General features: G+C 42.0%; 1 protein-coding gene across 2 annotated transcripts in view; it reads left to right on the top strand.

Annotated features, from left to right (window-relative positions):
* The window catches only part of SLC25A14 (solute carrier family 25 member 14), a 131521-nt gene extending 117148 nt beyond the window's left edge, over window positions 1-14373 (top strand). Inside the window, exons 12-15 of one of the 2 annotated variants that reach the window (XM_060183582.1) lie at window positions 7058-7187; window positions 8104-8281; window positions 11108-12137; window positions 12183-14373. In XM_060183582.1, the coding sequence (XP_060039565.1) occupies window positions 7058-7187; window positions 8104-8281; window positions 11108-12137; window positions 12183-12450 (1606 nt within the window). In that variant the 3' untranslated portion in view covers window positions 12451-14373. Of the gene's footprint in view, window positions 1-7057; window positions 7188-8103; window positions 8282-11107 lie in introns of both variants that reach the window. The other variant, XM_060183580.1, reaches the window with a different exon arrangement.
* The last annotated feature ends 6258 nt before the right edge of the window (window positions 14374-20631 follow it).

Raw genomic sequence — 20631 nt, 5'->3', positions numbered from 1 at the left:
CGCAGCAGGTTAAGCGCAGGTGGTGCAAAACCAAGGACCGACATAAGGATCTGAGTTCAAGCCCCTGGCTCCCCACCTGCAGGGGAGTCGCTTCACAGGCGGTAAAGCAGGTCTGCAGTTATCTGTCTTTCTCTCCCCTTTTCTGTCTTCCCCTCCTCTCTCCATTTCTCTCTGTCCTATCCAACAATGATGACATCAATAATAATTACAACAATAAAACAAGGGCAACAAAAGGGAATAAAAAATAAATATTAAAAAAATAAAAATAAATAAAACAGGGAGGTTATAAAATACTATAAGGGGGGTTGGGAAGTAGCGCAGCAGGTTAAGTGCAGGTGGTGCAAAGTGCAAGGATTGGCATAAGGATTCCGGTTCAAGCCCTCGGCTCCCCACCTGCAGGGGGTCACTTCACAGGCAGTGAAGCAGGTCTGCAGGTGTCTGTCTTTCTCTCCCCCTCTCTGTCTTCCCCTCCTCTCTCCATTTCTCTCTGTCCTATCTAAAAACAACAATAACAGCAACAATAAAAAATAAAATACTGTAAGGGATACCTGTATTCTCTCCTTCAAGAGTCCTCAGACTGTTGCGTTTTACATTTGTTTTATAAATTCCCTCCGTGTGTACTTCATTTGAACCCTTTGAGTCAGTTGCAGACATGACAACCCTTTCTCACTAAACTCTTCAGTGTGCTCTTCCCACTGCATAAAGGGCATTGTTTCTTCTAGTCTCTGCAGAGAGATTTTATTCAGGAAATCCACACTGATAGGAAATTATTGTTATTGAACCTGTAGACTTTATTCAACTTGACCACTTGTCCGGATGATCTTTTACTTTTCAGATAAACCTGAAATAATTTATTCTAGCTTGTCTCTTGACTCAGCTTATTGTCTTTTTTTTTTTTTTTTTGACTATTCAGAATAATTGTGTTTTTAAGTTTTATGCATCGATATGCTTAAGTATCATGTAAATTTGCCTTTTTATGGATGTACAGTACTGTGAGGCCTTTTTTTTTAAAAGGAGCCAGTCATGCACACTTGCACAATTCACCACTCCAGGCCACTTTGCCATTCAGACAGAGACAGAGAGGGAGAGACACCACAGAGTCAGAGCTAGGCCAGGTGCTGTGGCACTCCCAGGGGGTGGAGGAACTAGAACATGGGCTGTGTGAGAACAAGGCAGGTGTCATACCCAGTGAGTCAGTCCTCACTCAGGTGATTAAGAGTTTTAACACATGAGGGGCTGAATGGTGGTGTGCCTGCTAGAGCACACACATTACCATGTGCAGGGACCCGGGTTCAAGCCCTTGATCCCCACCTGCAGAGGGGAAGAAGCTTCATGAGTGATGAAGTAGGTCTGCAGGTGTCTTTGTTTATCTCTCCCTCTCTTTCCCTTCCGTCCCAGTTTTTCTCCATCTCTATTAAATTAAAGGACTGAAAAAACAAGAGTTTTGACAAATTCATAAATGTAACCATCCCCCAATTAGGATGAAGAACAACAGAATTTTATTCTAAAATTTTTTTTTTCAGCTTTAGAAATTTTATTTTTATTTTATTGGAGACAGAAATTGAGAGGGAAAAGAGAGAGAGAAAGAGAGAGGGCTGGGGGGATAGCATAATGGTTCTGCAAAGAGATTTGCCTGCCTGAGGCTCTGAGGTCCCAGGTTCAATCCCCATCAGTCAGAGCTGAGCAGTGCTGTGGCCTTTCTCTCTGTATCTTCCTCTCATTAAAATAAAAATAAATACAATATTTAAAAAGCGGGGAGGAGAGACAGACATAGAAACAGACACGTGCAGCACTACTTCACTGATTGTGAAGCTTTTCCCCCTGCAGGTAAGGACTGGGGGCTCGAACCTGGGTCCTTGTTTGTGGTAATGTTTTTTTTTTTGCCTCGGGTTATTGCTGGGGCTTGGTTCTCCCGCACTATGAATCCACTGCTCCTGGAGGCTATTTTTCCCATTTGTTGCCCTTGTTTATTGTTGTTATTATTATTATTATTGTCATTGTTATTGGATAGGACAGGAAAAATCCAGAGAGGAGGGGAAGACAGAGAGGGGGAGAGAAAGATAGACACCTGCAGACCAACTCTATTGCTTGTGAAGCGACCCCCCCCCCCCCCCGCAGGTGGGGAGCCGGAGCTCGAACTGGGGTCCTTAAGCCGGTCCTTTTGCTTTGTGCCATGTGCGCTTAACCCACTGTGACACCGCCTGACCTCAGTAACGTGTGCTCTTTTTTTTTTTTTAAAGAAAGTGCAACTTTCTTATATATATATATATATATATATATATATATATATATATATATATATGTTTTATTTATTTTATTTATTCCCTTTTGTTGTCCATGTTTTATTGTTGTAGTTGTTGTTCTTGATGTCGTCATTGTTGGATAGGACAGAGAGAAATGGAGAGAGGAGGGGAAGACAGAGGGGGAGAGAGTCGCCTGTGAAGCGACTCCCCTGCAGGTGGGGAGCCAGGGGTTCGAACCGGGATCCTTAGACCGGTCCTTGTGCTTTGCACCACCTGCACTTAACCTGCTGCGCTACTGCCAGACTCCCAACGTGTGCTCTTAGCCAGGTGCACCACCGCCTGGCCTTGAACAGTTCTGTCTCCCCAACAACTTCTTCATACTGCCCTTTTGTAGTCTTGCCCCTCTAGTATTTAGCTTGGTTAAGGATACCAGTTGGAGCCCCTGGTTCGCCACTTGTAAGGGGAGGGGTTGCTTCACGAGCGGTGAAGCAGGTCTTCAGGTGTCTTTTCTTTCTCCCCGCCTCTCTGTCTTTCCCCTCTTCTCTCGGTTTCTCTCTGTCCTATCCAACAACAGTGACAACAATAATAATAACCACACCAACGATAAATAAGGGCAACAAAAGGGGGAAAAAAAATCGGTGCCTGCACTAGGAATCCAGGAGCAGTGGATTCCTAGTGCAGGCACCGAGCCCCAGCGATAACTCTGGAGGCAAAAAACCAAACCAAAACAAAAAAAAAAAAAAAAAAAAAGTGACCTATTGAGACCCCCATTTTTTTAAATTTGTACATGATTTCTCCTATCTAGTTGCACTGGCAATTACTGTTTTTTGGTTTTTTTTTTTTTTTGCCTCCAGGGTTATTGCTGGGGCTCTGTGTGCCCGGCCTCCTACCTATACTGTTTTACATTTCTGTCAATTTCAACTGAATCATCTCTAGAATTTTCTGTTTAATTTATTTCTACTTTTGTCTTTTTTTTGGCTTCCACGGCTACTGCTGAGGCTGGATGCCTTCACTACAAATCCACTGCTCCTGGCAGCCATTTTTCCCATTTTGTTGCCCTTGTTGTTGTTTTTTTTTAATATATATATATTTTTGTTGGATAGGACAGAGAGAAGTTGAGAGAGGAGGGGAAGACAGAGATAGGGAGAGAAAGACACCTGCAGACCTGATTCACTGTTTGTGAAGTGACCCCCCTGCAGGTGGGGAGCCAGGAGCTCGAACCCGGATCCTTGCCCCATTCCTTGCACTTTGCACCATGTGCGCTTAGCCTGCTGTGCTTCCTCCCGACCCCCTACTTTTGTCTTTATTATACTTCCCTTATTTTTAAAATCATCATTATTTATTTATTGGGTAGAGACAGCCAGAAATCAAAAGGGAAGGGGAGATAGAGAGACAGCACTGATTCATTATTCACAAAGCCTTCCCCCTGCAGGTGGGGACTGGGCGCTAGAACATGGGACCTTGCACCTTGTAACTTATTCACTTAAGCAGGTGGGCTACCAGCTGGCCCCATCATTTGCTTGCCTTTTTTAGAAACACACACACAAATATTCTCTCTCTCCCTCTCCCTCCCTCCCTCACTCTCTTCCTCCCTCTCCCTCTCCCTCTCCCTCTCCCTCTCCCTCTCCCCCTCCCCCACTCTGGTATTGCAGTGCTAGGATCATACCGTGGACCTCAGACATTAAAGTTGAGTGTTCTTCCATTTGTAGTATCATCCCAGCCATTCATTTCTTCTTCTGCCTCTTATCAACAAATTCCTTTAAAGTTACAGATTTTCCTGAATATGATTTTAAGCCACATCTCATCAATGCTGATATATGTGTGTGTACATATATATATCTTATTTTTTGCTATTTTCTTTTTTTTACTGTATTATTATTATTATTATTATTTAAGAAAGGATTAATTAACAAAACCATAAGGTAGGAGGGGTACAACTCCACACAATTCTCACCACCCAATCTCCATAACCCACCCCCTCCCCTGATAGCTTTCCCATTCTCTATCCCTCTGGGAGCATGGACCCAGGGTCATTGAGGGTTGCAGAAGGTAGAAGGTCTGGCTTCTGTAATTGCTTCCCCGCTGAACATGGGTGTTGACTGGTTGGTCCATACTCCCAGTCTGCCTCTCTCTTTCCCTAGTAGGGTGGGGCTCTGGGGAAGCTGAGCTCCAGGACACATTGGTGGGGTCTTCAGTCCAGGGAAGCCTGGCCAGCATCCTGGTGGCATCTGGAACCTGGTGACTGAGAGTTAACATACGAAGCCAAACAAATTGTTGAGCAATCATGGACCCAAAGCTTGGAATAGTGGAGAGGAAGTGTGATTCTCTTTGTTTTCTGTCACTATTTTTTTTTTTGCTTTTGTTTTTTACTATTTAACTTTCTCTTCCAGAAAGTTATTAAATAAGATTGTAGGTTTCAAGTAGAAAAGTTTTATTTCTAGCTTTATGTCATAGACATGGGATAATATGGCCTGTGATGAGGTTTACTTTGAGACATACTTTGCAGTCCATTTTATTTTGTTTAGTCTTTTAAGAATATTCTATGTATTTATTGGATTGAGATAGGGAAGTTAAGAGTGAAGGGGGAGAGAGGGAAAAAGACAGAGACATCTGCAGCACTGCTTCACCACTCTTGAAGCTTTCACCCTACAGGTGGGGATTAGGGGCTTGAATCCAGGTCCTTGTGCACTGTAACCTGTGCTCTACAGACCAACCCCCTGCAGTTCATTTTTTAAAAATATTTTATTTGTTAATGAGAAAGAATGGAGAGTGAGAGAATCAGACACCACTCTAGCACATATGCTGCTGGGGATTGAACTCAGGACCTCAGGCTTAAGAGTCCAAGGCTTTATCCACTGTGCCACGTTCCAGACCACCCTGCAGTTCATTTTAATACACATTTCATGGATTCTTGAGAAGATCTTGTCATGTTTTGTAAGACTGAAATACATGTCTACTCATCTGACACATTTGTTAAAATATAATTGTTGTATTATGAGTTGATTTGCCTTTATATCAAATTACTAATTGTGTTTGCTTATATTTGTATTATATAATTGTGTATTAATTCCTCTAGCTTAACTTTTTTCTCAACTCTAAATGTTATATCAAAGATTGGTGTGTGAAAATGTCATGAGTTTCACTATTAGTTTCTGGTCATGTTAAAGTTTTTCATTTTTTTCATGTATTTATTTATTTATTTTTTAACCAGAGCACTGCTGAGCTTTGGCTTATGGTGGTGTGGGTGATTGAACCTGAGACTTTTGAAGCTTTAGGCAAGAGTCTTTGCATATCCATCATGATATTTACCTTTGTCTGCTTAAAGTTATTCAGTGAACACTTTTTTAAAAAATTTCTTTATGAGGTTTAATTTTTTACAATGGGCAGTAAATACAATAGTTTTTACATGCATAACATTTCCCAGTTTTCCAGATAACAATACAACTTTCTTTACTAATTTATACATAAAGTTTTGTGGCTTATACCTTTGCTATGCATCAGGGCCTTTTTTTTTTTTTTTTTTTTTTGATAAAAGAAGACCCTCTTTGTCCCACTGGTTAATGCTGATTACTTGGTAAGATAAGACTTGTGGTTATCGTTGGGAAGTGGGAGAGTGGGGATATGGAACTCTGCTGGTGGGTGTGGTATGGAACTAATCTCAAAGTCTTGTAACATACTGTTAATAATAAATAAAAAAATATAAAAATAAGTAGATGTGGGTGTTTGGGCTTTGTTCTTGGTTAAGATAACTCAGCATCATAAAGATACCAAATTCTTTTTTCAAAATTATTCTGAGCCTGAGTTTATTTATATTTTCTTTCTTTTTTAAATTAATTTATTTTTTATCAGTGATTTAATAATAATAAGATTATAGGATAAGAGGGTACAGTTCCCAGCACCAGTGTTTATATTGCATCCCCTCCATTGGAAGGTCCCCTATTCTTTATCCCTCTGGGAGTGTAGACCCAGGATCATTAAGGGGTGCAGAAAATGGAAGGTCTGGCTTCTGTAATTGCTTCTCCACTGAATGTGGGTGTTGGCAGGTTGATCCATACTCCCAGCCTGTCTCTATCTTTCCCTAGTGGGATAGGGCTCTAGGGAGGGGATGTTCGAGGACACATTGGTGAGGTCGTCTGCCCAAGGAAGTTAGGATGGTGTCATGGTAACATCTGCAACTTGGTGGCTAAAAAGCGGTAAGATATAAAACAGGACAAACTGTATAATAATCTGGGACATAAAGGTAAGAATAGAGCAGATGGGACTAAGGGTCTTCGTGTAGAAAGAAGCTAGTAAGTCTACTTTAGGTACATTCCAAGGGGCCCATGACTTTGGTAATTTTGCCTGAGCCTGATAGCTAACATGCAGGTGGGCTAAAAGTATTGTCTGGGAAGGTGATGTCAGAGTTGAAGATAGGACTAGAAAGCTGGGTTGGGGCAGAGAGAGCTCTCAAATATGAGGAAAGTATATAAAGTATACCATTAACTGTTAATCCCATTGATTTGACCAAGGGCCCATGTCTGTTCATATTTAGCACAGGAACCTGTGTAACCTTTGCATCCCTGTCAGTCTGAGCTCGCAGTCCATGGTCACAGAGGTACCAAATTCTTACCCTGAATCAACACATGGATTTCCACCCATTCGTTAAATTGGGTGCTCCTTCTGTAGCCTTGTTGCAACTTAATTCTTAGACTTTCTATGTCTATCTTGTTCTAGATAATGTCTCCTGTTCAGACAGCTGTATTTGGATTTTGTTTTATCCAATATGAAAACTTTTGCATTTTAGATCAATCATGCTTTATTCTTCTGTGAAATAGATATGGGGAGATTGTTAACATTAATCTGGTTCGAGACAAGAAGACTGGGAAATCCAAAGGGTTCTGTTTCCTTTGCTATGAGGACCAGAGGAGCACAGTTCTGGCCGTTGACAATTTCAATGGGATCAAGGTGAGTGAGCTTATTATTAAATAGGATTTGGCAGGGTTTTTCCTGTGTGTGGGCTTTGGTTCCATTTTCCATTGTGGTCTCCACAGCTTTCAGGACAGGACTGGTCAGCTGGGTATATTATATGTTGTGGAGGTGTGGAGATACAGTGCTCAGGAAATTATCACATCGATTCATTGATTGCTAGCATTTCTCCCTTCCCTTCCCCCTCCTCCTCCTCTCTCTCCCTCCCTCTCACATTTTATTTCACTTGAAGCATTGTAATTGATGGTGGAAATATCCGTGTGAGCCAGTTGTTCCAGTCTGGTGTGGGCAGAGCAGAGTGTGAGTGTATAAGGAAAAAAAGAGGTCTTTTCTAGATTCCTTCCCCCTCCCAATGACTGGTTTGCCTTGGCCTTACCCTAATATCTGTGTCGAGAAAACAGCTGTAGCACTGAGCTCAATTTCAGGAATTCTTCTGTCGGCCAGACTTTGCCACGGTATGTTTCTCTATAAATCATTGTTACAGGTTGATGGGAATTCTTTATTTGTACATGCCACTTCCTATAGTTTTTCCTGCAGCTCGCACTTTGGGGTGGTACTTACTAGCTTTTTTTTTTTTCCTTCACATCGTGGCACATGTAGAATTTGACAATGTTTGTGTTATTGTGGGGCACGCTGAGGAGGGTGCTAATACAGTTGTCTCAGGGGCTCCCAGCTCCCCAGTCCCATCTGAATCACTGCCCTGAGGGCTGAGCACATCAGTCAGTAGGAAAATGTGTTGTACATACCAGTTGGGTAAGTCCCAGCTTTGGAAATGTTCCCAGGAATAAAATAATCAAGAAGGTAATGGAATGGGTATGATTCAAGCTTGTGGCTTTCTGCAAGTGAGTTCAAATAGGAAGGCTGTCTTTGCTGAAACACGGCTTCTCTGTCCTAGATCAAAGGAAGAACCATCCGAGTGGATCATGTGTCTAACTATCGGGCTCCAAAGGAGTCTGAAGAAATGGATGAAGTGACCAGAGAGCTACGTGAGAAGGGCTGTGGGGCTCACACCCCCTCACACAGTTCATCGGAGGGGTCTGAGGAGGACAGACCCACAAAAAAGCATAAGAAAGGTAAAATGTTAAAGACCCAAGAGAAGATTCCAGGTGCCCTTAGTGTCTGCTTCTCCTAGCACTCACTGAAAGTTGCTGATCAGTTCTAAAATGTGAGAAGGGAGGTGTATGGCAATGGGAAACAGGAGCTAGCAGCTGAAGGCTAGTGTGGGTTGAATTGAATTGTGTGTCCCCAAATTCATGTGTTGAGGTTTTGACGGCCTATCAACTTAGAATGTGACTATTGGGAGGTAGGGTCGTGTGTGTGTGTGTGTGTGTGTGTGTGTGTGTGTGTGTGTGTGTGTGTGTGTGTACTACTCCCAACATGTGCTATTGGTGATCATACCCAGATCCTCACACATGCGTCACATAATTTCTAATATTGAGCTACCTCCTTTGACCCAGGAGGAAGGCTCTTCTTTTTTTTTTTTTATTTACAAGATTATAATTCCACACCACACCTACCACCAAAGTTCTGTATCCCTACCTTCCCACTTCCTAACCACTAGATTTCTCACAAGTTTTACAAACAACTTCCTTGCCTCTGTATTGATTTTTTTTCTTGAAAAGTTCATGTAAATCAGATCTCTAGATTCCACATAAGAGTGAAACCATCTGGTAGTTGTTTTTCACCCTATTTCACTAAGCATAATCACCTTCAGTTCCATCCATTGTGTCCCAGAGGACAGAATAGCATCTTTTTTTAATTGTAGAGTAATAGTCCAGGAATATATACCCCATAGCTTCTTTAGCCAGTCATCTGTTGATGGACACTTAGGCTGCTTCCACTCCTTGCCTATTGTGAATGATGCTGCTATGGTGCATATGTCCCTTCGATTTAGTGTGTAAGTGTCCTTTGGATAAATGCATCAGAGAGCTACCACTGAATCATAAGGTTATTCCATTTTTATTTGTTTAAGGACTCTCCATACAGTCTTCCAAAGGGGCTGCACTAGTTTGCATTCCCACTAGCAGTGTAGCAGAGTTCGATTTTTGGATCAAGGCCCTTTGTAGAGACAGTTGAATGTGGGATGGCCTTATATAGCAGCTTAGCACATTAAGGCTTGTCTTCTCAAAGGCCCTAGAAATGCAGACTGACTGTTTCACTCTGCTGCCAAGGACACTTTCCTCTTATATATCTTCCATCCATTCATGTGGACATTTTTTTTTGTTTTATTTCTTTATTGGGGGATTAATGTTTTAGTTGACAGCAAATACAACAGTTTGTACATGCATAACATTGCCCAGTTTTTACATAACAATACAACTCCCACTTGGTCCTCTGCCATCATGTTCCAGGACCTGAATTCTCACTCCCTACCCACCTCAGAGTATTTTACTTTGATGCAATACACCAAATCCAGTCCAAGCTCTGCTTAGTGTTTTCTCTTCTGATCTTGTTTTTCAACTTCCGCCTGTGAGTGAGATCATCCGATATTCATCCTTCTGTTTCTGGCTTATTTCACTTAACATTATTTCTTCAAGCTCCATCCAAGATGGACTGAAAATGGTGTGAAGTCACCGTTTTTAATAGCTGAGTAGTATTCCATTGTGTATATAAACCACAATTTGCTCAGCCACTCATCTGTTGTTGGACACCTGGGTTGCTTCCAGGTTTTGCCTATTACAAATTGTGCTGCTAAGAACATAGGTATACACAAATCTTCTTGGATGGGTGTGTTGGGTTCCTTAGGATATATCCCCAGGAGAGGAATTGCAGGATCATAGGGTAGGTCCATTTCTAGCCTTCTGAGAGTTCTCCAGACTGCTCTCCACAGAGGTTGGACCAATTTACATTCCCACCAGTAGTGCAGGAGGGCTCCTTTGTTCTCACAAGTCTCTTCAGCATTGCTATCTTTTCTGGTGTATGACATTCTCAGGAATGAAGTGATATCTTATTGTTGTCTTTATTTGCAATTCTCTGACAATCAATGACTTGGAACATTTTTTTGTTTTTAATATGCTTCTCGGCCTTTCGGATCTCTTCTGTGGTGGTGAATATCTGTGCATGTCCTCTCCCCATTTTTGGATGTGGTCATTTGTTTTCTTGTTGTTGAGTTGGTAAGCTCTTTATATATTTTGGTTATTAAACTCTTGTCTGATGTATGGCATGTCAAGATCTTCTCCCATTCTGTGAGGGGTCTCTTTGTTTGGGTGATGGTTTCTTTTGTTGTGGAGGAGCTTTTTAATTTGATGTAGTGCCTTTGGTTTATTCTTGACTTAGTGTTCTTTGTAATTGGATTTGTTTCATTGAAGATGTCTTTAAAATTTATATAGAAAAGAGTTCTGCCAATATTTCCTCTTAAGTATCTGATAGTTGCTAGTCTAACATCCAAGTCCTTGATCCGCTTGGAATTTACTTTGTGTTTGGTGAAATATAGTGGTTCAATTTCATTCTTCTGCATGTTTCAACCCATTTTTTCCAACACCATTTGTTGAAGAGACTCCCCTTTCCCCATTTAATAGTTTGGACACCTTTGTCAGAGTTTAGATGTCCATGGGTGTAGGGGCTTACCTCTGGGCTCTCAATTCTATTCCACTGGTCAGTGTATCTATTTATGTTCCAGTACCAAGCAGTTTTAATTATAGTGGCCCTATAATACAGTTTGAGATCTGGGGGTGTGATGCCTCCAGTTCTGTTCTTCTCAAGATTATTTTGGTAATTCTGGGTTTTTTTCTGGTTCTAGATAAACATTTATAGCTTTTGGTCTAAGTGGACATTTTTGAACCCTTACACTTGTGTCTGATGTAATATATTCAATGAAGAAAGGAACTTTGGGGGTGGGGGGAACACTAAGTCCATTATTTTTTCCTTTCCTTATTGGTTGCCTCCCTTTTCCCCTCTAGGAAAAAAGGAAAAAAAGAAGAAAAAGAAAGATAAAGACAAAACTGACCGGGAAGTACAGGTGGAGCAACTAGCCTCTTCTTCATCACCCAGAAGCAAGATGACCAAGGAAAAGGATGACCCTGGCTCCAGGAAGCGCAGCAGCAAAAACTCAGAAAAAGGCCCAAAGCCAGAGTACAGGGAGCAGCGAAGACAGCACCACAGCTCTCCTGAGGCCAAGTCCAAGGAGCATCGAAGGCAACACCACAGCTCCCCTGAGACCAAGTCCAGGGACCAGCGAAGGCAACACCACAGCTCTCCTGAGTTCAAGTCCAGGGAGCAGCGAAGGCAACACCACAGCTCTCCTGAGTTCAAGTTCAGAGAAGAGCGAAGACAATACTATGGCTCCCCTGAGGTCAAGTCTAGAGAAGAGCGAAGGCAACTGTATGGCTCCCCTGGAAGGCAACACTATGGCTCCCCTGAGGTCAAGTCTAGAGAAGAGCGGAGGCAACTCTATGGCTCCCCTGAGGTGAAGTCTAGAGAAGAGCGAAGGCAACTCTATGGCTCCCCTGGAAGGCAGCACTATGGCTCCCCTGAGGTGAAGTCTAGAGAAGAGCGATGGCAGCACTATGGCTCCCCTGAGGTGAAGTCTAGAGAAGAGCGATGGCAGCACTATGGCTCCCCTGAGATCAGGTCTAGAGAAGAGCGAAGGCAATACTATGGCTCCCCTGATGTTAGGTTCAGAGGAGAGCGAAGGCAACAACACAGCTCCCCTGAGGTCAAGTCCAGAGAAGAGCGAAGGCAGCACTATAGCTCCTTTGAGATGAAGTCTAGGGAGGAGCGAAGGCAACACTACAGCTCCCCTGAGGTCAGATCCAGGGAGGAGCGAAGGCAACACCATAGCTTCCCTGAGGCCAGGTCCAGAGAAGAGCGATGGCTACACTATAGCTCCCCTGAGGTCAAGCCCAGGGAGGAGCGAAGGCAACACTACAGCTTCTCTGATGTAAGGTCCAGAGAAGAGCGAAGGCAGCACCACAGCTTCCCTGATGTCAGGTCCAGAGAAGAGCGAAGGCAACACCACAGCTCCCCTGAGGTCAGGACAGCCTACTACAGTGGAGCAGGGGACATAGACTGGGAATCAAAGAAGCCCAAGCATGAATACAAGTCCTCCAGTAGGAGGGAGGAAAGAGAAGAAAAGAACAGGGATAAGGACAGAGGTCGAAGCTCCAGCCGCCACAATGGACGCTCTGAAAGGCATAGTCACAGGAGTCGAAGCAGGAGCCGAGAGAAATCCTACAGGCACAAGAGGGCCCGGCACTCCCAGGACCGGGAATCCTCTCATCCTGATGAACGCAGGCATCACTGAAGCCAGCCACTTTGATAGCATTGGAAATGAACTCTTAAAAGAATGCAAACAAATTCACTCACTATGTGTGTCTGTGCCTGTCTGTAAAACGTCTGAAACAGAATTCTCTTTAATTCCTTGAGTGTTAGAGTCATCAAGAGAATTGTCCTTTTAGCGGTTAGGTGTCCTGGGTTTTTTCAGCACAATCTATTGTCCCTGGGAATATATTTGATACTTATCAGAGTATGTGCCCTAAATCTGGCTTCGTAAATACGACCCTGGAGCCTATAGACCACAACTTATGAAATGGTCAAAATACCAGACAGTTCTAGAATTCTAGTCTTTGTGCAAGATGTTTAGAATTCTTGTATTGACAAGACTTGATTAGACTCAGGCAGCTTGATGATACAGGTTTTTCTTTTCTTTTTTTTTTGCCACTAGGGTTATTGCTAGGATTTGGTGCCTACACAATGATTTTATCATTCTTAGTGGCTTTAGATATTTTTTTTCTTTCTTTTCTGATAAGGGCAAGACCAAATAAGGAGGGGGGGAGGAGAAAGGGAGACAGATACCTGCAGCACTGCTCCACTGTTGGTGAAGCTTCCCCCTGCAGATGGGGACTGGGAACTTGAACCCAGGTCCTTGGGTGAGGTAATGTGTGTGCTCTGCTGGGTATGTCACCACATGCCTCCCCTCTAATTAATAATGCTTAACATCAGTCTGCTCGCTTTCCTCACCCCCTTTAATTGGAAATTTAAAGATCTTTTTGGTTTTTGTTTTATTGGTTGATAGTTGTCTACGTTTTTTTCTTTGCAGTTCATTTCTTTTTATTGGTTTACAATTGGTTTACATCATTTTATTGTTTTAGGAGTGTAGATAGCTTCACACCTAAGTGTCCCCATCCCCGCCACCACAGTCCTGGTGTCATCTCACCATCACTTCTACCCCTTTCCTCCTCTCCATCAATAACCACCGTTTTCCATCATTCTCATTGAGTCTTAAGTTTACTGTTTTCATGAGTTCATTTTCTCTTGTTATTTGTATTGAGTAAAACCATCTAGTAAGGTAATTAATTGTCTTTTAATTCCCTCCCATGTCATTTAGCAGAATCAATTTCCACCCCTTTTGTTGCAGAAAAGCACAATTTCATTTTGTTTAAAAAAATTATGAGACCAGCTCTGCCAGCTCATATGGTACTGCCAGGGATCAGGGATTGAACCTAACGGACAAGCAAGTCCTGTGCTCTTAATGCTGGGGTATCTCCCTAGTCCCTAATTTCATCTTTTTTAGTGGCAGAGTAGTAGTACATTGGTTATATATTCCACAGTTGCTTTATCTGGTCATCCGTTGATGGTTATTTATGGTAATTTTACATCTATTATGTTCTGGCTATCATGAATTATATAGCTATGGACATAGGAATGCAAATATTTTACATTGAAGTTTTCATGTACCTTCACTGGTATGGTTTGACATAGTATTTCTGTTTATTTGTTTGTTTGTTTTTGTTTTTTAAAGAGTTAATTTATTTAGTAATGAGAAAGATAGGAGGAAAGAGAGAAAACCAAATAATCACTCTGGTACATGTTTTTCTGGGGATTGAACTCGGGACCTTATCCCTGAGAGTCCAGTGCTTTATCCACTGCACCACCTCTGAGACCACTGTTTTGTTTTTGAAATCAGTGTCTATAGTTCTCCACAGATAGGCAGTTTGCATTCTTGCCAACAGTGTACCAAAGGTCTTTTTTCCTCCACATCTTTGCCAACACTTGCCGTTTCCAATCTGTTTGAGGCAGGCCATTCTTAACTGTGTGAGGTATCTTACTGTGGTTTTGTCTTATATTTCCTTGTTAATAAATGAAGTTGGATATTTTTACATGTGTTTGTGGACCATCTCTTGTCTTTTTTTGAGAAGTGTCTATTAAATATTTTGCTAATATTTTATTGGGTTGCTTATTTTTTTTGTTAAGTTGTTTTATTAAGTTTCCTAATATTTCAGTTATTAACTCCTTGTCATGTGTGCTGTGCAAATATTTTCTCCCAATTGTTCTGTCTTGTACTTTGTTTGCTTTCTTACAGTGAAATTCATATAACAAAGCCAAGCATTTTAATGATTTTTTTTGTGGCAGGGGGGACATTGTGAATGCATGATCTCACTCTTGTGGGTGATTCTCATTCAGAGAGAGAGCGAGATATCACAGCACTAGAACTTCCTCCAGTACCACAGCGCCTCCTGTGTTGTTAGAGCTTGAACATGACTGTGGCATAGCAAGGAATGTACCTTACTGGGTGAGTTCTCTCTCTGATCCCAAACTAACTTTTTTATTTTTTACATTTACTTCTTTTTTCTGAAGAGAGAACATGAGCAGCTTTCTGGCACATGGGATGCTGGGATTTGAACTTGGAACCTCATGATTGAAAATCTAAGGCTTTATCCACTGCACCACCTAGACTAACCATTTAGATTGAAAATCTAAGGCTTTATCCACTGCACCACCTAGACTAGTCCCCCAGACTAACCATTTTACTCATTTATTTATTTTTTTCTCCAGACCAACCATTTTTATGGGAACAATTCAGGGACATTTAGTATAGTCACAGTACTGTAAAGCCACCACCTCTGTTTATTTTCAAGACATTTTAATCACCCTAAAACAAAATCCTGCTGTTTAATATTAAACATTCTTGTTTCTGAAAACCACCAATCTGCCATTCTTAATGGTTTTAACTACAATGGACATTTGTTATAAGTGGGATCATCCAATATATATAGCTTTGTGTCTGGTTTGTTTCACTTGCATTATGATTTTGAGGTTTACTTATAGCACATATGAATACTTCATTCCATTTTATGACTATAAAATGTTTCATATGAATATATCACTTTTTGTTTGCTTTATAAACAGCACTGCTCAGCCCTGATTTATTGTGGTGCAGGGAATTGAATCGTCCGGAGTCTCAGAGCCTCAGACATGAGAGTTTAACCATCAAGCTATTTCCCCTGTCCTATATCACACTTTGTTTATTCATTTATCAGTGGATGGACATTTGTGTTGGTTTAACCTTTAACGAGTTACCTTTCTATGATCCAGACTTAACAGTCTACTTCTGGGCTTAGTTTGCTTTTCAAACAGTTGCTGTTAAGTGGGGAAAGTTTTTTGTTTTGTTTTTTTGTTTGTTTGTTTTTTAATGGGGAAAGCTCTGTTGGTGTTATGGCTTATCAGTATGGTTTACTTGATAGCTTCTTCTCATTTTGAGAAACTTGTTGACTTTCTTTCTAGTTTTAAGACTAAAATGACATTATTACTTTACAAGGCTGTATGTTTTAGGGATGCAGCTTCCCCATTCTGCAAATTCCTTCTACCCAAGTTCTTTGTAACACTCTGCTCTTAGATGTCCCTCACCTCTCCCTTTTGGTGACCACAGTATTTTTAAGTTTTTTTTTTTTTTTTTTTGTGACGTGCGCTTAACCAGGTGTGCCACCACCCGGCCCCTAAGTTTTTTTTTTTTTTTTTTAATTCTTTTTTTACCCCTTTTGTTGCCCTGACCACAGTATTTTTTAAATGACTTAAATGTTTATGATTTTATCATGGGGTTAGTGGTTTACAATATGGTTGACAGTTGGGTACAATTTCTAATCTTCCCATGATAGATGTCTGCAAAACAAAATACTCTCACCCCCAACTTAGGTCCTTTTCCACCATCATGCACCAGGACCCCAAAGCACACCCCCACCCCAGTGCCCCCACTTCCCCTCCTTTCCCAGAGTCCTTTGCTTTGATGCAATACACTAGACCCAGTCCAAGTTTTACTTCTTGTTTTCCATTCCTGTTCTTGAATAGTTTCCTAAGTTTCACCTATGGGTGGGTGAGATTGTCCCATAGCCATCCTTCTCTTGGACTTATCTCACATAAGGATTCCTTCAAGCTCCATCCAAGATGAGCTAAAGAAGTGAGTGCATTATTCTGAATAGCTGAGTGGTTGGTAGTCCACAACTTTCTTAGCCACTCATCTGTTGTTTGACACTTGGGTTGAGAGAAATGCAGATAAAGACAACACTTCACTCCTGTGAAAGTGTCATACGTCAGGAAGGACAGTAACAAATGCTGGAGAGGATGGGGGGGCAGTAAGGGAACCCTCCTGTGCAGCTGGTGGGTATGTAAATTGTTGATCTTAGTATTGGAGTCAGAGCCCAAGACTAAGAGTTGTTTGTTACCTTGCTTTGTTTCTTTTTTATTTTTTTAATATTTTATTTATTTATGAGAAAGGAGAGAGAAAGCACCGGACATCATTCTGGCACATGTGCTGCCGAGGATCGAACTCAGGACCCCATGTTTGAGAGTCCAAAGCTTTACCACTGGCGCCACCTCCCAGACCACTGCTTTGTTTCTTTATATCTGGCATGAGTGAAATAATCCAATATTTCTCCTTATTTCACTTAGTATGAACTTTTCTAGTTCTGTCCATGTCATCACAAAAGGTAAGACTTTATCACATATGCATGGCATCTTTGTCATATTTCATTCACCTTTATTGGGTGCTTGGTTTGTTTCCTTATCTTGACTATTGTGAATAAAGCTATAATGAACATATATGCTCATATTTTTGGGTTAAAGTTTTTTTCATTCTTCATATAATATATTCAGGAGTGGAATTGCTGATTCATATTATAGACCTATTTTTAACATTTTGAAAGCTCCAGGCTCTTTTCCTCAGGCAATGGACCAATTCATTTTCCCACCAGCAGTGTATGAGGGTTCCCTTTGTTTACACTCTCACCAGCATTTGTTTCTAGCTGTTCTGATAAAGGCCATTCTCGCAGGTGTGAGATTATATGTCATTGTTATCTTGATTTGCGTTTCCCTGGTAGTAATGATAATGAGCATTTTTTAAATTGATTTAATAATGATCATTAAGATTGTAGGATAAGAGGGTTACAATTCCACACAGTTCCCTCCACCAGAGTTCCATATCCCATCCCCATTTGAAGCTTTCCTGTTCTTTATTTTTTTGGTGTTTGTTCTTTGTTATTGGATAGAGACAGAGAAATTGAGAGAGAAGGGAGAGGTAGAGAGGAAGAGAGATAGAGACACCTGCTGACTTGCTTCACCACCTGTGAAGCGACTCCCCTATAGGTGGGGAGCCGGGGGCTTGACCCAGGATCCTAAACAGTCTTTGCGCTTTGCGCCACATGTGCTTAACCTGCTGCGCTACCTCCCAACTCCCACTTTCCTATTCTTTATCCATCTGGGAGTATGGACCAAAGATCTTTATGGGGTGCAGGAGGTGGGAGGTCTAGCTTCTGTAACTGCTTCTACACTGGACATGGGCATTAGCAGGTTGATCCATACTCCTGGCCTGTTTCTAACTTTCCCTAATGGGAGAGGGCTCTGGAGAAGTGGGGTTCCAGGACACATTGATGAGGTCTTCTGCCCAGGGAATTCATGTTGGCATGGTAGCATCTGCAACTTGGTAGCTGAAAAAGCATTAAGATATAAAGCAGGGGGCTGGGCAGTAGTGCAGTAGTGCAGTGGGTTAAGCATACATGGTTCAAGCATGATCCTGGTTCAAGCCCTGGCTCCCAACCTGCATGGGGGTCACTTCACAAGCTGTGAAGTAGGTTTGCAGGTGTCTGTCTTTCCCTTCTCTGTTTTCCCCTCTCTTGATTTCTCTCTGTCCTATCCAACAATGACAACAACAACAATAATAACAACAATGATAAACAATAAGGGCAACAAAAGGGAAAAAAAATAGCCTCCAGGAGCAGTGGATTCATAATGCAGGCACCAAGCTTCAGTGATAACCCTGGAGGCAAATATATATATATATATCAGAACAAAATGTTTAATAATCAGGAACCTAAAGGTAAAAATATAGCAAGTGAAACTTGAGGTCTTTTTTATTTTGGAAAAAAGCTAGTAGGTCTATTTTAAGTATATTCCAAGGGGCCCATGACTTTACTAGTTTTTGGCTGCGCCTGACAGCTAACATGCAGGTGGACCCAAGGTATTATCTGGAGAGATAGTATCATAGTTGGAAAAAGGATTAGAGGGGCCAGGTGGTGGCGCACCTGGTTGAACACACATATTACAATGCACAAGAACCCAGGTTCAAGGCCCCGGTCCCCACCTGCAGCGGGGAAGCTTCACAAGTGGTAAAGCAGGACTGCTGGTGTCTCTCTGTTTCTCTCCCTCTCTTCCCCTTCCCTCTCAATTTTTGATTGTCTCTATCCAATAAAAAAATAAAGATAATAGAATATAAAAAAATAAAAGAAAAAGGACTAGAACGCTGGATCAGGGAAGAGAGTAGCTCCCAAATATGGGAAAAGTATATAAATATTGTCAACTATAAGACCTGATCTGGGGCCCGCATTCAGCACAGGAGCCTATGTAACCTCTGCGTCTCAGTAGGTCTGAGCTCCCATTCTGTGGTCACAGCTTGGAACATTCTAGGCTGCACTCATTGCGGGACCCATCTTCTTTGAGTGGCAGAGTATGTTGACCAAACTTCCCTTCAGAGAATAGGGCAGTCCCTACCATTGTTCCACAGTGGAACCACAAGGTCCTGTAGAAGCTCACAAGAGGGCCCATTATGTTGTTCCTGATGGAGCATTTTTTAAAATGTGTCTGTTAGTCATCTCTCTCTTTGGTTGAAGTATCTGTGGAGTTCTTCTCCAGACATTTACACATTTTCTTTTTTTAATATTTATTTATTTACTCCCTCTTGTCTCCCTTGTTGTTTTATTGTTGTAGTTATTATTGTTGTCGTCATTGTTGTTGGATAGGACAGAAATGGAGATAGGAGGGGAATACAGAGAGGGGGAGAGGAAAAGAGACACCTGCAAGGCAGACCTGCCTCACCGTCTGTGAAGAGACTCCCCTGCAGGTGGGGAGCCCGGGGCTTGAACCCAGATCCTTATGCTGGTCCTTGCGCTTTGCGCCACCTGTGCTTAACCCACTGCGCTACTGCCCGATTTGCACATTTTCAACAAACGTTATTTTGGGCTTCTTTTCCCACACCAAGTGGATGATCACATAAACTCTTTGTGGTTCCGGTCATTAGAAAGATTTTCCTGGACCCAGGCTGTGGTGTACATACTTGAGCATGCTAACCATGTACAAGGATCTGGGTTCAACCATCTGGTACCTACCTGCAGACAAGAAGTTTCAGGAGCAGTGAAGCAGGGCTGCAGGTGTTTCTCCTCTGTTTTCCCTTCCTCTTTCCATTTCTCTCAGACCTATTTAAAAAAAAAAAAAAGGCCACCAGGAGTAGTGAATTCATTGTGTAGGCACTGAGCCCCAGCATAAAAACCTGGTGGGAATAAAAAATAAATAAAAAGTAACATTTTTTTCTTTACTCTTAAATGTGGCTGTAATGCAGATGCTGCCCATCTGCACCCACACCCTGAGCTGGCCCATGTGTACATCAAACTCAAGTTGTTTCGCCCTTCAGTCGATCATAGGGAAAGCCCCATATGGTTATAGAGGCAAAAAATTCCAGTGGCCACTACTGTCTACTTTTTAGGATTTTTAAAAAGTCTTTTTTTTTTTTTCCTCCAGGGTCATTGCTGAGACTTGGTGCCTGCACTATGAATCCACTGCTCCCAGAGGCTATTTTTTTCTCTTTTGTTGCCCTTGTTGTTTATCATGGTTATTGTTGTTGTTGTTGTTGTTGTTATTGCTGTTGTTGTTGGATAGGACAGAGAAATCGAGAGAGAAGGGGAAGACAGGGAAGGGGAAAGATAGACATCTGTAGACCTGCTTCACCGCCTGTGAAGCGACCACCTTGCAGGTGGGGAGCTGGGGGCTCTAACCCGGATCATTACATCGGTCCTTGTACTTCGCGCCATGTGTGGTTAACCTGCTGCGCCACCACCCAGCCCCCAGGATTTTTTTAATGGAATTATATTTGACATACAGTATTATATTAATTTCAAGGGCATGGTATAATGATTCTCTACTTGGATGCACTGCAAAGTAATCACCACATGGTGTGGTTCTCATCTATTGTTAATGGGTTTTTTTCCCCAGATTTGCAGAACAGCATTATTGCTGATGGGCCCCACAGCGTGGACTCCATCCATTCATGCAGCTTATTTTGTTACTGGGCATTGGTGTCTCTTTTTGATTCTCTTCACTCATCTTCCCCATTCCCAACCTTCTTCCCTTTGGCTACTGCTAGTCCTTTCTCTGAGCTCTTTTT

The sequence above is a fragment of the Erinaceus europaeus genome, chromosome X, assembly GCF_950295315.1.
Source record: "Erinaceus europaeus chromosome X, mEriEur2.1, whole genome shotgun sequence".
Classification (NCBI taxonomy): Eukaryota; Metazoa; Chordata; class Mammalia; order Eulipotyphla; family Erinaceidae; genus Erinaceus; species Erinaceus europaeus.
This window is presented reverse-complemented; position numbering and strand designations above follow the sequence as displayed.